Genomic DNA, 15,454 nt, shown 5'->3' with positions numbered 1-15,454 from the left:
TCTATATTAAGGACATTTTATATTATGAAAATTTCATACTTGAAAATTTTAAATCATTTCAGATTCTTTCATTGTAAGTTAAAGATGATGCAATTATAACATAATTTATTAATCTAATTGAAGCTCTAGGTTAATTTTAGAGGGATTCTACAGTCTCCTAAATAAATAGAAAGAAATTAACGATATCATTAATTGCAACTTTTTCATAATTATTTTCAGCATTTACTTTAATAAAGAAATTCTTATATAATTACCATTCATTTCCTCCATAAACTCGAATGACTGCATTTGAAGATGACAAGCTTATAGGAGGAGCTCCATCAGTGACAGCTGCTAAAGTATCTGCCAACATCTGGGAAGATGCATTCTCAACAACTGCTCTCTCGTCCAAATCATTATTTGATGACATCACGAACCAGACTGCTGCTGCTGCTACTGAAGCTGACACTTGGTCGCACGCTTTTAATAACTCTGGTGTAACCTTCAACTTTTTTCTGTTCTGTTTTTTTTTTCGTTTCTGTTTTAATGTCTTATGAAGTTTAAAGATTTAAATAATTTTATAGTTAAATTTTTTGTAAGTACAAGATTGCTGATAAGCTTGTTTTTCTGCAAAATTGAGTAACTAAACATACGACTTTTATTAGGCGCATAATTTTTGTCTCAAGGTTGAATAATTTAATGACTTACTCGGCGGCTCGGTGGTGTAACGGTTAGGGTGACTGACTTTATTGATGCAGTATCCGAGTTCGACTACAAACGGATCACTGTTTATCACGTGCAAGAAGGGTGTGATGCGTTGATTCACGTGTAATAATGTGCCTCTGTCGCTTGCCATGGCGCTATATAAAATGACATTATTATTATTAATATTACTATTATTATTATTATTATTAACTCCTTGTAAACATAGTTGCAGATAAAAAGGACAGCACTTCCTCGGCACTTTGGACCAGTTTTACAGATGCATGTAACTAATTTTAATAATGTTATTTTACATTCTTTATAACATTTTGTCAATTTTGAATCCTGGTGATAAATGAAAATAAGTTTGCTTTTAAATTAGTCTACAGAGTTTTCTAATGAATAGTTAATTATTTTTATTGGCTTAAAATGATATCTTAATAATTTTCAGTTGATTTGTTTACTTATATTTAATTAGTTGATAAAATATTTGAAGCAGCGGCACAAGACGCCAGCCTTTCGAGCACCTGGACAGCTGACTTCAACACCTCATTCGCTCCATTCACCAACAGTAATCTATTTCTTGACATCATCATTTCGTGTTTTCAAATTTCTGCATTGTAGAGCCATCTCTGATGGTTTATATTTAATTCATTCAAGTTGATAGGATGAAAATTTTAGATCACAGATGTTAAATTATAAATAATGTGACAATTCAATCTTTCTTATATAAAAGCAACTAAAAATTAATTCTAATGAATTCCATTCAACCTAATGAAAAGCAGCAGTCTCATCATCTTCCACAAGTGGGATGGCCAAGAAGTATAAGGCGCTGTATAGGTTTGACGCCAGAAATGCTGATGAGTTGTCTTTGATGGAAGATGATGTCGTGCTGGTTGGTTGATGTGTTCACCTTATTGTTCGTACTCATGAATGGATGTGGTGATGGATGTTCTCATGGTGAACAATTGATGGTTGAGAATACAAATTAACTGATGGCTTCAAAATTCGTAAATGTAGAATTTATATGAGGAGAGTTTTGTGAATTGAAAAGTATGTGTTAGCCTATCTATATATTATCTTATCATGATAATATTTTGTGTATCTATGGATCATTTTATTTTTTTTATCATTTTACAGTTGTAAATATAATTTCAATATTTAATTCAGTTTTTACTAAAATTTATACGGGTATTATTACAATTATTATGAAATGTTTAGCAGTTGATGATAAATTCATTCATTTACACACACCACACACACACACCACACACACATACACACACACACTCAGGTTTACAATTGTGATCAAGTGAATGCAGAACCTGGCTGGCTGATAGGCAGGATGAACGGCAAAGAAGGATGTTTCCCGGAGGCATACGTTTCCTATGTTGGTGATATTTTAGACGCAACGGCACCATCAACATCTATTTCTTTTCAAAAAGACAGCACAACAATCAGCGATTCCTCTGACAAATCTTTGTTTGACAACGCATTCACTTCTGCATTCAACAGCTTATCAGCTCCAAATACTGATTTTCTGACTTCCCCGATATCGACAACATCTGCTACAACAAAACCATTAACAACAATCAAACCAAGTTTATTTGGGGCAATGTCACAAAAGAGTGATGAGAAACAACAGGTTGTGACAGATGAGAAACATCTTCTCAAGTCGAACTCTCCAGCCAAAAAACTTTTAACGTCTTCTGGAGTTTATCTGTTAGTTTGTCAATAATAAAAAAAAGTTGATTTTATATAAATTCTATTGAAAATCAATTAATGGTTGCATAGTTATTTGTTTTTGAAAAATAATTGTTGACAGTTCTCAGAGTTCGTTGGTGAAGGGCAGCGGCAGCAGCACAACTTCAGATGTCTCGTTGGTCTGCATTCTTTGGCAATTCAATATCTTTTTTCAATTAAATTTTGTTACAGAACGTAGTAGGATTTGTATAAAATTAATTTTCGTTTGCAGAAATAGCAATACACTATTTTTCACTGTATTGTCATTGTGTTGTCGAATGCTTCTTCCAATACATTTTCATTTAACTGACTATCTTGTTTGTATTTGTTCGCCTCAGTCTTTCTCACCCACGTTTATATGACCGCCCTCTCAATTACTCCTTGGCAGTCTGGAGGAACATCGCTGCATGTGGGTGCGACCTCAGTAGCTGAACTGCCGCTTCGAGTGCAAGCAGTGTATCAGTGGCTGGCCAAGAAGGACAATCATCTCTCCTTCAGCAAGGGCGACATCATCGTTGTGCTCAACCAGCAGGACACTTGGTGGTTCGGCGAAATTGCTGGGAAGGTTGCCGCTTGTTTGGGTTTCATTGTCATTAGTTTGATTAATGGATATTTTTTTTAAATTGAAAGCGTTGTTAATGTTTTTTTTATGTTTATTACGTGTGTTCTTTTCCTGATATTATTTCATTGCATTTCTATAGACTGGATGGTTTCCTAAATCGTATGTGAAGGCGTTAGGAGCCTCCGAAACACCATTCCCTCTCAATCCTCCAGAGTTCGTTGCCCTATCTCTCCTCTTAACATGACTTCAATTTTTAACATTTATTTCTAAAATGTATTCCAAAAATAGTTTCTGTTTTTAAATTGAATGAAGTATTAAATCTCAAACGATTAATGATCTCAAAATCATTAACGCTAAAAGCTAAGATTATTATTGCTTAATTAAATTGCCTATCGATTCGTAATTTGTAAATTAGAAGGCACATTTGAGCAACTAAACTAACTAATTAATGAGTCAGTAAACAGTAAGAACAACCCATGCTATCTTCACCAGGGTTGTGGCTGAATCCTACGAAACACTGAATGGAGTGACCCTGCCACAAGACCCCACTACATCCCTCCCTCTCACTCCACCTTCCGATCTGCCGGAACGACATAAGTTAGATTTTGAGGGTGCCCAAGATGGTCTTGGATCAAACATTTCTTCCATTGCTGCTGCACCGGTAGCACATCTGGAAGGTAACCACCAAGCAGGCATCTTCTGAATCTTATCACCATTGTTTTATAAATGTTTCACTTTTTAGGTATCGTTCCCGATATGCTAATCACGTCGTCATTATCGAATAAGTTTTAATCAACTATCATTAAAGTTGTTAAAACATTACAGTTGTTAATTACGCGATCTTGTTTTTTGAATGGCTCACAGAGTTCATAGTGGTGGCAATGTTCACGTACAATTCAAAGGAGCCTGGAGATCTGTCGTTTGTACAGGGCGATGTTTTTCCGGCCCAGAAAACAGATGATGACTGGTGGACTGGAACAATAAATGGAGTCACAGGCATCTTTCCTGCCTCCTACGTTCAAGAGATGGAGACCATGGTTAGTTGATTTCAGTTTTGTTGTTGTTGTTGTTGTGTAGTATTGTTGTGCAGTATTTTTGTGTTATGTTGTCTTGTGTTCTATTGTATTGGCGTTCGTGGTTTCTGAAGTGAATAAAATTGGTCATTCTGATTAGTTGATTGTTTGGTTGGTATGTTCGTAGATTGTTGTTTGTTGGTAGGTTGGTTGGTAGGTTGGTTGGTTGGTTGGTTGGTTGGTTGGTTGGTTGGTTGGTTGGTTGGTTGGTTGGTTGGTTGGTTGGTTAAATTTCAATTAATTTGTTTTTTTTCTATTATAAAATTGTTATCCCTTTTTTTATTTTATTTATACGTAAACAATTCAAGCTATCTAAAAAAATTTTACATAATCTTCTTATATATTTTATTCTAATTTTTATTTTCTAATGCATGGTTTATGACGTCGTTGTGTTTTGGTTATTGTTGTTGTTGTTGTTGTTGTTGTTGTTGTTGTTGTTGTTGTTGTTGTTGTTGTTGTTGTTGTTGTTGTTGTTGTTGTTGTTGTTGTTGTTGTTGTTTTTTAAGTTTTCTAATCACCAGCGAGTAATTAATTTTTGCATCTCTACTTTTTGGACAATTTTACTCAACACGAGTTATGCTTTCTTAATTTATTGACGATCCTCTTAAAGAATAGAACCAAACCACCCCGCCCAGACAAAGCACCACTGGTGAGATTGATGACAGTGATTCGTCACATGCTTTGTATCATTCCACTAACTTCTGCTTTCATGCTTGCTCACCATTTTAATCATTTTAAATTATAAAGGATGAATTTATAGGGCTGAAAATTGGTTGCGTTTATATACACTTTTTTTGAAAAAAACTCGGGACATCAATAAAAAAAATAATTTATCATACTTAATGCTGAACATTAAAAAATTAGATCGTCACTTATATTTTTACTTTTAAAATATTTCACTCAGTTGGTAAGCAGATTTTTGTGTCCATATTTGTCATCATCACGACAAACATGTTGGTTGTCTAAGAAACGTTAACCACGTTTGCTCGCTTACATTCATTGTGGGTACGAAATCTTTTATGGCGTAAAAAATTTGTAGACATTTTAGTTTTACGGTTTTTTACATTTTGTGAAATGAATGCAACTAACTGTCGTTGGCATTTAATTCTGACCAAGAGGGCATTGAATGGTGCGATCGATTTACAGCCCTAATATATTCCAAATGTTTTTTACAAATATTCAATGTAAATTTTTTAAAACATTTGATGATTCATATTACGATCAACCAATCAATCAGTCAACCAGAATTTTAGTTTTTCATTCCATAGTTGTTATTATTAATAGAAATAATTGTTGAAATAATTGCACTCATATGTTGGCTGACTTGACGAACCTAGGTTAATTCCTGGACATGATGAGATGATCACTCTCCTCACATCATCAGCACCATCACCTTTCATCATACAAACCGCACTTGACGTACATAACTGTCTGCATTCATATTTTTCATGAACATACCCCGTTACACTAACCTTTTAATTAGTACTCGTTATCCGTTAGAACTAAAAAATTGTTTTTTAACGTACCTCTGCTTATATTTCAAATTAGTTTAGAACAAAAATATTATTTGCCCATCTGTACAATTACATTGCCTGTACAAATACGTTAGTGTCAATTTATCTTCATGACGCTTAATCAATATTGACCTTTTTTGTTCTTCAAAGGTTCTTCAACATTTTTACAAACGGCTTTTCATATTTTTCAATTTTGGTTTCACGACAAAACTTTTCATCTGTTTGGGGTTTTTATTCTCTGGTAGTTTTTTCGTTATATTATACAACTGTTTGCAGTTATTCCAATATAAACTTCCTCTGCAGTGTTTTGTTTGTTAATTTTAAATGAGATAGGCTTATTTTTAACTTTCCACAGAATGCAAGTAAACTATCAGACAACAAAAAACCAGGTATTTATCAGCATTTTATTAGATTATTTTCATTTTTCGTTCAATTTAAAATTCCTCATTGAAACAAATGGGTAGCATCATGAGCGAGGTGGGGTGGCAATGATGCGATGCACGAGATAATAATTTGGATGGATGAAGTGGCTTCAATTTTTATGATGAAATGTATTTGTGGTCAAGTAGGAATGATGCACGAGATAAAGTTTTTGAAAGACTGGTTACCATTTTTGAGATGTAATGTATTTATGGCTTCAAGAGGTTCAATGAACAAGGCAAGTGATTTATTGATTTATTTCTTTTGAACAAACTTGGATGGTGTTATTTTGTAAGCTCCTAATGGAGCCTTTAGACGAAGATGAGAATGAAATGTGGGAGATATAATGGCTTCAATCTGTTGAATTTCGATGAAATTCAGAGGTGGCCTCAGTCATAGCGGCCTACCCGGCGACGGGGCCCGAGCAGCTGACGTTACAACCTGGTCAGTTGATCCACGTTCGCAAGAAGAGTCCCAGTGGATGGTGGGAGGGGGAGCTGCAGGTCTGCTTCTTCATCTATCCTCAAATTAGATGACATTTTGTTCATTAATTAACATTTCACATTAATTTAAATTTTTATTTGATTAATTTTGTGTCCATTGAAACAAATCGACTAATTTGTTTTATTTAATCAAAAATTTTAAATACTTTAAATTTAAAATCTCTTAAATTAATGAGTTCATGAACAATTTCTCGTGTTTAAGAACTGTATAAGTTTAACTTGCGCAAAGGCTAAAGGTCAGAAGCGTAAAGTTGGTTGGTTCCCAGCAAATTATGTCAAACTGCTCGGCGCTGGTTCAAGTCAACAAATATCTCCTGTCAATGCCTCTGCTGTTTCCTCTTCTTCTGCGGTTGGATCCGTTTTTTTTTCTTCATTAAACGTTTCTCTTGTGAAGTGTTATTTCATGTTTGTTTGCTTATTTTATAAACATTTAGAATTTTTTTTTGTTTAAATGATTTAAAAATGAACTCATCAGGTAACTTTTGATTCACAGGAGCAGAAGATGGACAAAATTCATCACGGTACTTAACTGAGCGCGTTCAACGAAATTAATATTTTCCATACTTGTTTTTAATTTCATAGCTTTGTAAGCCGTTATTAACTTCCAAAAAACACCTGCAGATGAAACAACGCGGGCAAAAGAAAAGGTGGTGGCCATGTACAACTACCAAGGTCAGGCTGACGATGACCTCTCATTTGAGGAGGGTAACGTCATCAACTTGATCGAAAAGACGAATTCTGATTGGTGGAAGGGAGAGTTAAATGGAGCTGTAGGCATCTTTCCAGCCAATTACGTTGCAATAATTTCCAATTCTGGAAAAAATGCTCTCAACTAAATTTCTTTCTGTGAGTCATTTATTTTGTGCAATCTGAAATATTTATAGAGCAACATTAGGATAGATGTACGTACATGCGTATTTTGTTTGATAAAATTAAATGATTGTGATGATGTTGACGATTATTATTCTTACTACATTGCAGGCTCTCGTATTTCGTTAATTGCATGAAAATGAAATCAAAATTATTTTTCCTCGTCTCGTGGCCGCTTGAATTTTTTTCATTTGAAAAATAAGACACAATGTGACGTAGAGTCATCAACACATTAACTTTAAAATTAAATACATTAATAATCTTTTGATTTTACTAACTTCTACAATTATTTAAATGAATTTTGATTTTAATGACTGGTTTTATTCAATTAGTTTTAACATTTTGTTAGATATTGAGATATTTCGTTGATTACTTACGTGAAACTAGATATCAGTTAAATTATTTATTGTCTGTTGTACATGATTTCATCACGAATTTTGTGATTGTTCTTTGGCACCGATTGACCGCATGTTATTGTGTTCACCTTCATAACTTCTCACGGCATTACGATGACAGGGACATTGATGGGCCGAGTCGTTAGGCAAATGTGTTAGTCGTTACTAGCTAGCAATTCATCTGATTCATATCTCATTTTCTTATTATTTATGTATTATCTATAAACTTTTTTTTCAACGTTACAGGAAAAGTACTCCTAACTCTATTAATTAATTAATTAATTAATACATTTATTTATTTATTTGGTTTTATTTTTTGTCGTAGTTTATTAAGATGATGTAACTGATATTATTTCGTTAATTAGTTCGTTATTCAATTACTAGGTTGTTATTTCACATTTGTCCTTTAGTAAATATCTCCATAAGAGGGAATTCTGTTAAGCCTTCACGAGAAAGTATTATACAGAAGTAGGATCAGATGTTGCTAGCGTTAGTTGAGTATTCCAAGCAGACAGTCGCCAGTAGGAAACTTGCTGATTAATTTTTAACCACAATCGTTATTCGTTTTCTTCATTTGAGATTTATATTATGAATATAGCTTGCATTAGTGGGTTGGCAGAGTGACATTATTCTTTAATCGTTTCCTAAATAGTTTGATAACCAAATAATTGCGGGCAAACCAACCCATATGGAAGGAGAGTTGTACGTAAAGTATTTGTTGACAATTTGATGAATTGCTGACAGGTTGACTGGGTCACATTGTCATGAGAGCGAACGATAAGACATGCATTGCATTGTTTGACGAGTTTTTGGTACGTTGAAGTGCTGTCTTTTTTGTATATCACTGTACTACGTGATGTGATTGGAAATCGATATGCACTATACATTTTTGTATATATATATTTATATATATATATACGCATACAAGTTTATTTAATTTTGTATGTATGTGTAGTGTGTATGAATGTATATGTATGTATATTTCTACCATATGCTTTCTTTTCAGTACATTATCACATTTTAAATAATAATTTTCATCTAATTATGAATATTTGTGTAAATAAAAGATCTTTTCATTGTTATTTTAATATTACAGATGATAGTTTCAACTTTTACAATTGGTTTAGTTGGTTATTTTTGTTCGAATGCGTCATTTGTTTGTTGGATTAAAAATAAAGTATTTATTAAACATTTTTGCGTTCGTTTGAACTTTAAAGAAATGTGATACGTCCTACCTCGGGGAACTGGGTCTCTGGACGCTAAACGAAGATTGATTGATTGATTTTAAGAATGTGACATTCGTGCAAAAAAATCGTTATTGTGTTTAAAATTTTTTGATCATTTTGAGCATAATAATTTTATTTTTTATAAAACGCAATAAAATCTAGTAAGTTGAATCGAAATTGGGTGGAACGCATTTCAAATTAAACAAAGTAAAAATTTAATTACAAGCTCAACTGATTATTATTTTTTTTATTAAAATGCTGCTTTTAAGGCTGGTCACAAAGTTAGCTCAGTCAGTAAAAGTCCCTTGTCTCGCGCTATTATTACACGATGGCATGGATCGAATACTGCCTGTCCAAAACTCAGACTATCGTGAGTGTATGAGTACGTGTATGATGCGATGTGATTCGTATAGTGTAGATAGTGTACAGTCTTTGTGGCATTAAAGATTAATTACAAGTACAGAATAAAATGTAAGCAGTTCTGCGTTTAACAGAGCTATTATACCGTCGTCCAACCACACACTTAGAATAATCAACTGAAAATGAACGGAATCTGCAAGCCTGTGAAACTCCTTCTCTTATATACTAGCAGGTCTTTCTGTAAATGCAAATTTCAACTGTTTCAGCCAATACACGTTCGTTTAAAAGTTGTTGCGGGCATTAACGGGGAAGTTTTTAGAGAGCGTCTAAAACATTTGTTCAGCGGGACAGTACAGTTAGCGCCTTATCGCCTATAGACAAAACAACCGTGCTCTACAAATGAACATGCACACATACACAACTGGAAAGTTTATATGTAATTGCAATCAACCAAATAGAAACAAAGTTAAAAAATCAAAGCTGTTATTTTGTAAGGTTTGCATCTTTGTAAAGCATTCTCTTCATATCCAACAACTGTCCTTTATTGACTGAGGATGTAATTGGTTTACTAAAAGAACCTCCTGTTTTCACTTCTTTTTCAGTTTTGTCGGTTTTAGGCAACTTGTGAGGAACCGTTTCATGTTTAATTCTTGGTTGCCTCATATGAATGTATTTTTTTGAGCTGTTCAACATCCAATCAGGACTGAACATGTTTTTTACGTTATCATCAGCCTCATCTACAGTGGTTTAATTTTGATTCATAATAATATAATTTATTTTCATAGTACCAATCCAGTTAATCAATAAATTCATGCAACGAATTAAGTCGCTTAAAAATAAAACAATGTATATAAACAGTAGATCAATACTATGAAATTGCAAGCATTACAGGTTTTTTATTTACAATGTGTTTTACTAATTTCGCGACACTTAAAATTAGAAAGAAAGCTCAAAAAAAAAAGGTTTAGGGTATTTTTAAATTTTTCAACCAACTGTCTCGTCTCTATACATAGCAACCTATTGGTAAATCGAATGTGCACTTGTTTATTTTTGCTTTGCACTCAATTATTTCTCTTCATTTCAGGCAACATTTTATGATCTAGCGGCTTATTGCAAATCTACATGGCAGCGTGAATGGACAAAACAATTCTAACGTTTTTAATCTTACCTGCTTTCTTGTTCTCTTTATAAAACGGATTATACTAACCTTGTAACGTCCTGATAGTTAATCTCTCAAGCTTTGTATTCCAAGTTTTTAGCTACAGCAACCTCATTTTTTCAAATTCAAGTATTCATCACATCTAAAAAAATCTTTTGGTAGTAGTAAGATAGCAATTTATTTTGAATCGTTTTTAGAATCTGAGGAACTGCTTGTCCTTTTCCCCTCACATACCTTTTGAATTAAGAACCCTTGTCCTTGGTAGTAATTTTTGTACTCAGTACTTTTTTGCTTCCTTTATTATTTAGACCCAAGAACTATGCTCAACTTTTTCAACATCCTTAAAATTGTAGCTAAGCTAATTTGCAACTTTGTTTAAATTCAAAATTAGCATTCTATGTTCTTTATCTAAACATTTATTTCTTTACCTATTAAAAACAAAAATTTTCACAACGGGCGAAAACGCTAATTAATTATAAAAAAATACTTATAAAAATTGCAACATTCTGTCATTTGTTTATCACCATTTATAGAACGCTTTTTAAAAAATTTTCCAACGCAGGCATTACTTTTGGCCTGGCATTACTTTTGTTAATTTCTGTTGAACGTCCATTTTCTAACATACATGCGTAGGTTCTCAGACCATCAACTATCTCTGATGACCGCGTCTGAAAAATTAGCATAAAAACAGTCGAAGCCATATGAACAGCTGCTGATAGTGGTTGGATTAATTTATTTTTAGCAGGATAGCAAGATAGAACCTCAACATTAATCGATTTCAAACTGACTGATTATGTTTGCCGTAACATCTTACAATATTGTTGACGAGAAACATATTTGTGCGTAGGAACATTAAAGTTGCAATAATTTTTTGAGATTATTCACTTAACTCACTGTAAAAATTTTTCATTAAAAAAATGTCTACGTCATTTTTATTTAAATGACTAGAAAAAAAAATTATTTAACTAAGTGAATCATTTTAAAAAATAATAAAAAATTAAGTATTTACTATGATATCAGTAAAAATATTTATAGTATCTAAATAAGCAGGTCCAACCACAATTATTACCTTTGGCTTTAGTATCATTAAATATGTTATTTTCTTCATCTTCATCCAACATCTGCCATATTTCGTCCAGAAAATCATGAGCCTCACTTTCATTCATTGATCTGAGAGGAGGATTGTTTCCTACCGACTGGTCTGTTTGTTGCAATTAGTAAATTTATAACGGTCTTATATTTCAAGACATAAAGTGCAGTCGCGTTCTTCGATGAACTTCTTAAACAAGTAACACCAAGAAATGGCGCGCGCGCGCATGAATGATGGAGACATTGATTCTCAATAAAAGATTATTTAAACTAGATAGAAAAACCACGTGACTCAGCACACCTTCAAGTAATCACGTAATGCATCGCTTATTTACACATACGCAGCTGTAAACTATTCTAACTATACGAAACTCCGAAGAGTAATATCAAAAACGCCATAAAAACAACGATCCAGGTAAAAAATGCAATTACTTGAATTTTTCACAGAACTTTCATCCTCCACCAAACTGTTCTCGTCGTTCTGGAAGTTTTTTTTTAATTGAAATACGCATGCAACAAATAACGATAACAAATTTTATAATAATTTTACACCGAAAACAGTAAAAATAGTAAGTTTAATCATTCTAGAACATCTCTGATTGTATTTACCCTGTTTAAAACAGAAAATTTTAAACTCAATGTAAAATATTAAACTATCTTACTATTATTTTTCTGTCTGAAAGTTCTGATGAAACTTTAACGTTCATATTGCTTTCAGATTTTGAAGGAATCGTTCTCACGTTGCCAACAGAGGCTGATAATTCTCGATTTGTAAACATTATGGAAATATTTAATAATTTTATAAAAAAAATTCTGAATAAACTTACTTTTAATAATAAACTGCTGTTGGTTACTTAATTTCAGTAATTTATTTTTTTCACGAGACATCCGTTTCAGCAGCAAACCGGCAAAAGACAATTTTGATTTCAAATGATGAACCTTATTGATGAGCTTCAGTTGATCTTTGAACTGTGGTGAATCCAATGCACTCTGCTGCCTCAGCAAAAAAAACCGAAAGAGCATATATTATATAGCTATTACTTAAATTATAGTAATGAAAAACAATAATTACATATCATAAATTTTATTTGTTTATTTTTGTAACAAATTACTTTAACGGCTTTGATGAAATTTTCATCCACGACATTATTACTGTTGTTATAGTTAGACGGGAGGACACTGTTTGCTTGACTGTAAGGCTGCAACTGAGAAAGAATAGTTCGATGCAGAGTTTCAAGTACACTGTTCATTTCCTCAACTTCTTTCAGAGTAGCCTTTATTTATTATGAAAAAAAAAGTTAGCAGTTAAAGCGCCTGTTAGTTAAAATAACCGTAGATATAGACAGCTGGGTAGCGATGCAGCATTCTTTTTTCTGCTTTTTTCTACTTATAAGACTCAACTTATTTGTATTTATATTCATACAAACTTACGATGTCCATAAAAAGGTAAGTGAATACAAACAATAAATTCTACTACTTCTAAACTCATTCCGCCAATGATCATGTATTTACTTTATTAATAATTTCAAAAATTAAAGTAGAATAATAAAATTTTAAAATCTTACTTGATAATTTGGCGTCGTTGCATTAGTTCTGATGTTCCCAGGTTCAACAACTGAAAATTGACGTTATAAACAGTTATAATATAAAACATTAAAGATGATCACATAATATAATGAACCGAAAATTTGAAAAAAGAATTAGTTTATAAAGAAATCAGATTAGTGGCACAAGAGTTTTGCAAGCAGTCAATGAACTTATATAAAAATGAAACAAATGAAATTTTTCTGAAAAAAACAACCTTTAAATTCGCCAGTGCCATATGATGTTTTTTTAATACTTTGTAGTATTTTTTCAATATTTTGTTTAACCATTTGAATAAATTTTTTTAGATAACTGTTTTCTGTTTTTAAATCTTTATTTTCTTGCTTACAATTGCAAGTAACCAGCTTCCCATCAAAAAGTGAGTGTACAAACTTATAAAAATGAGCATGTTGATCAAATACACAATAATTCAATATAAACACAAGAAGCAATTTACTTGTGATGAATGGTATTCTATCTGCAACTCCTCACATTTTTGTTTCAGCATTTCTATTTCAGCACATGCCTGAAAACAAAGTTTACAATTAAGTTTTTGAAATTGATGAATGAAATAAATGAAACAAATATTGTACATCATTTCTTGATAGCAGCAAATTCTTAACAAGTTTGTCATATTCATTGTATTGGTTCTGCTTGAAATCTTCAATTTTCTTTCTGTAATCAATCTCTAATTTTCTTATATTTGCTTTCATGCACTGTTCATTTGTCAATAGCAAGTTTATTTCATCCCTCAACCTGATTGAACAAACATTTTTAGATAAGAAAATGTAGGTGAATGCCAAACTAATGTGTTTTAATGAGTTACAAATTTTATTCAAATCTATAATTTGTATTTACAATCAGCAAATTACAACTAATTTAGATTGACCATACACAATTTGCATCTCTCAATATAATTTTGCTACTCAATAATCTAGTTTTCTGTTTGTGATGATGTTATTCTATAACAGTTTTAGTGCTCCCTTACTTATCATCAAGTCTTCCAATGGGTCTTCATAAAGTATTGCAACATCAAAAAGTGCTACTTTTTCCTATATAAATCTCATTACCACACATCTATTTTTCCATATCGTTTAAATAACTTATTCAATATTTCACATAAACATATATTAAATGTATGTATATGTATCATTAAAAAGCTTTTTGACAAAAGTTCACTTTTTAACATCTTTGCTTCTATCAATATTGAGTGTATTTATTAGCATGAGTAAATTTAATTGAGCTGAGGTTAAGTAAGTTAATATTATATTAATAGATAGACTTTTGAATAAATATTTGTTTAATTTTTCTATCAAATATAACCGAAAAAATTTATAATATAAATAAATTTTATACTGTAAAATTTGTCAATTAAATTAGAAATTGGATAATTAATTAAATTAACAATTTAAAACATTAATAAAAAATGATCCAACAGCCGAACAAAGGTGGTACAAAGCCTGTTAAAAACTATATATTATATATATAATATATATATACAGAGGCAGTACTAACAACTAACCGTACTATATACTATAAAACTATACTATACTTTACTTTACTATCTACTTACTACTAGTAACTACTAGACTTTTTTACACCTACCCACATGTTGACAAGAAGATTGCGAACAAAATTACCTTTCGTTTTCTTCGTGCATGATTCTTATTTGTTCTTCATAATTTTTGCTGCCCATTTTGAGTTTTCGAAAAGATGAAAAGTTAATTTTAAAATGCAAAACTTTGCTTTGCCGATATCCATGACAACAAACTATAACGAGAATTAGGTAATGTGCGTGTAATTAATAATTTTATAAAGTATAAAAATGTCATATATATATATATATATATATATATATATATATATATGTATATATATATATATATATATATATATATGTTGGCAATAAACCATAATTTTTACAATATTCAATAAATTCTACCGAGTGTTTGGCGTTAATATGTTTGTAGTTCGTTTTTCGATTTTTCTCACTAAAGTTTTTTGGTGAACGTTTAGTTTATTAAAATTCAAAATAAACTTATTTTTCGAATTCATGCTGCAAATAAGGCCATATTTCGATTCCGAATGAATCATCATCAGTGCTCCTTACTATAAGGAAATATTGACTTTGTCAAGATGAACTTTGACGTTGTAAAAATTAACTTTGGTGTTGTAAAATTGAACTTTGATGCGAATTAGGTGTCAGGTTTCTTTATTGGCTGGTCATCTTCTTTGGTCTTTTCTTCATCGATAGCATCATATTCTTCTTGTCACT

At 31.8% G+C, this 15,454-nt stretch overlaps 4 protein-coding genes across 4 annotated transcripts; 1 reads left to right on the top strand and 3 right to left on the bottom strand.

Annotated features, from left to right (window-relative positions):
* Positions 1 to 250: 250 nt before the first annotated feature.
* HELRODRAFT_162471 (hypothetical protein) lies at positions 251 to 835 on the bottom strand (the record flags this gene model as incomplete). The annotated part of the gene is made up of 2 exons (XM_009024664.1): positions 251 to 529; positions 725 to 835. 2 exons carry the CDS (start codon positions 833 to 835, stop codon positions 251 to 253), a joined length of 390 nt encoding a protein of 129 aa, XP_009022912.1.
* Positions 836 to 3,861: 3,026 nt separating this feature from the next.
* HELRODRAFT_67445 (hypothetical protein) lies at positions 3,862 to 7,332 on the top strand (the record flags this gene model as incomplete). Its single annotated transcript, XM_009024324.1, has 5 exons — positions 3,862 to 4,023; positions 4,675 to 4,723; positions 6,375 to 6,496; positions 6,726 to 6,854; positions 7,144 to 7,332. Coding segments are annotated over 5 exons (651 nt in total), but the record flags the coding sequence as incomplete, so codon positions are not given.
* Positions 7,333 to 9,830: 2,498 nt separating this feature from the next.
* On the bottom strand, positions 9,831 to 13,469 carry HELRODRAFT_162469 (hypothetical protein; the record flags this gene model as incomplete). Its single annotated transcript, XM_009024663.1, has 8 exons — positions 9,831 to 10,084; positions 11,576 to 11,707; positions 12,028 to 12,076; positions 12,258 to 12,358; positions 12,423 to 12,588; positions 12,708 to 12,869; positions 13,161 to 13,210; positions 13,397 to 13,469. The coding sequence occupies 8 exons, from the start codon at positions 13,467 to 13,469 to the stop codon at positions 9,831 to 9,833; spliced, it is 987 nt and encodes a 328-aa protein (XP_009022911.1).
* A 140-nt stretch (positions 13,470 to 13,609) lies between these two features.
* Positions 13,610 to 14,875, bottom strand: HELRODRAFT_162468 (hypothetical protein; the record flags this gene model as incomplete). The annotated part of the gene is made up of 3 exons (XM_009024662.1): positions 13,610 to 13,705; positions 13,773 to 13,935; positions 14,820 to 14,875. The coding sequence occupies 3 exons, from the start codon at positions 14,873 to 14,875 to the stop codon at positions 13,610 to 13,612; spliced, it is 315 nt and encodes a 104-aa protein (XP_009022910.1).
* Between the last annotated feature and the right edge of the window lie 579 nt (positions 14,876 to 15,454).

This window comes from Helobdella robusta (genome assembly GCF_000326865.2).
Source record: "Helobdella robusta unplaced genomic scaffold HELROscaffold_4, whole genome shotgun sequence".
Lineage (NCBI taxonomy): Eukaryota > Metazoa > Annelida > Clitellata > Rhynchobdellida > Glossiphoniidae > Helobdella > Helobdella robusta.
This window is presented reverse-complemented; position numbering and strand designations above follow the sequence as displayed.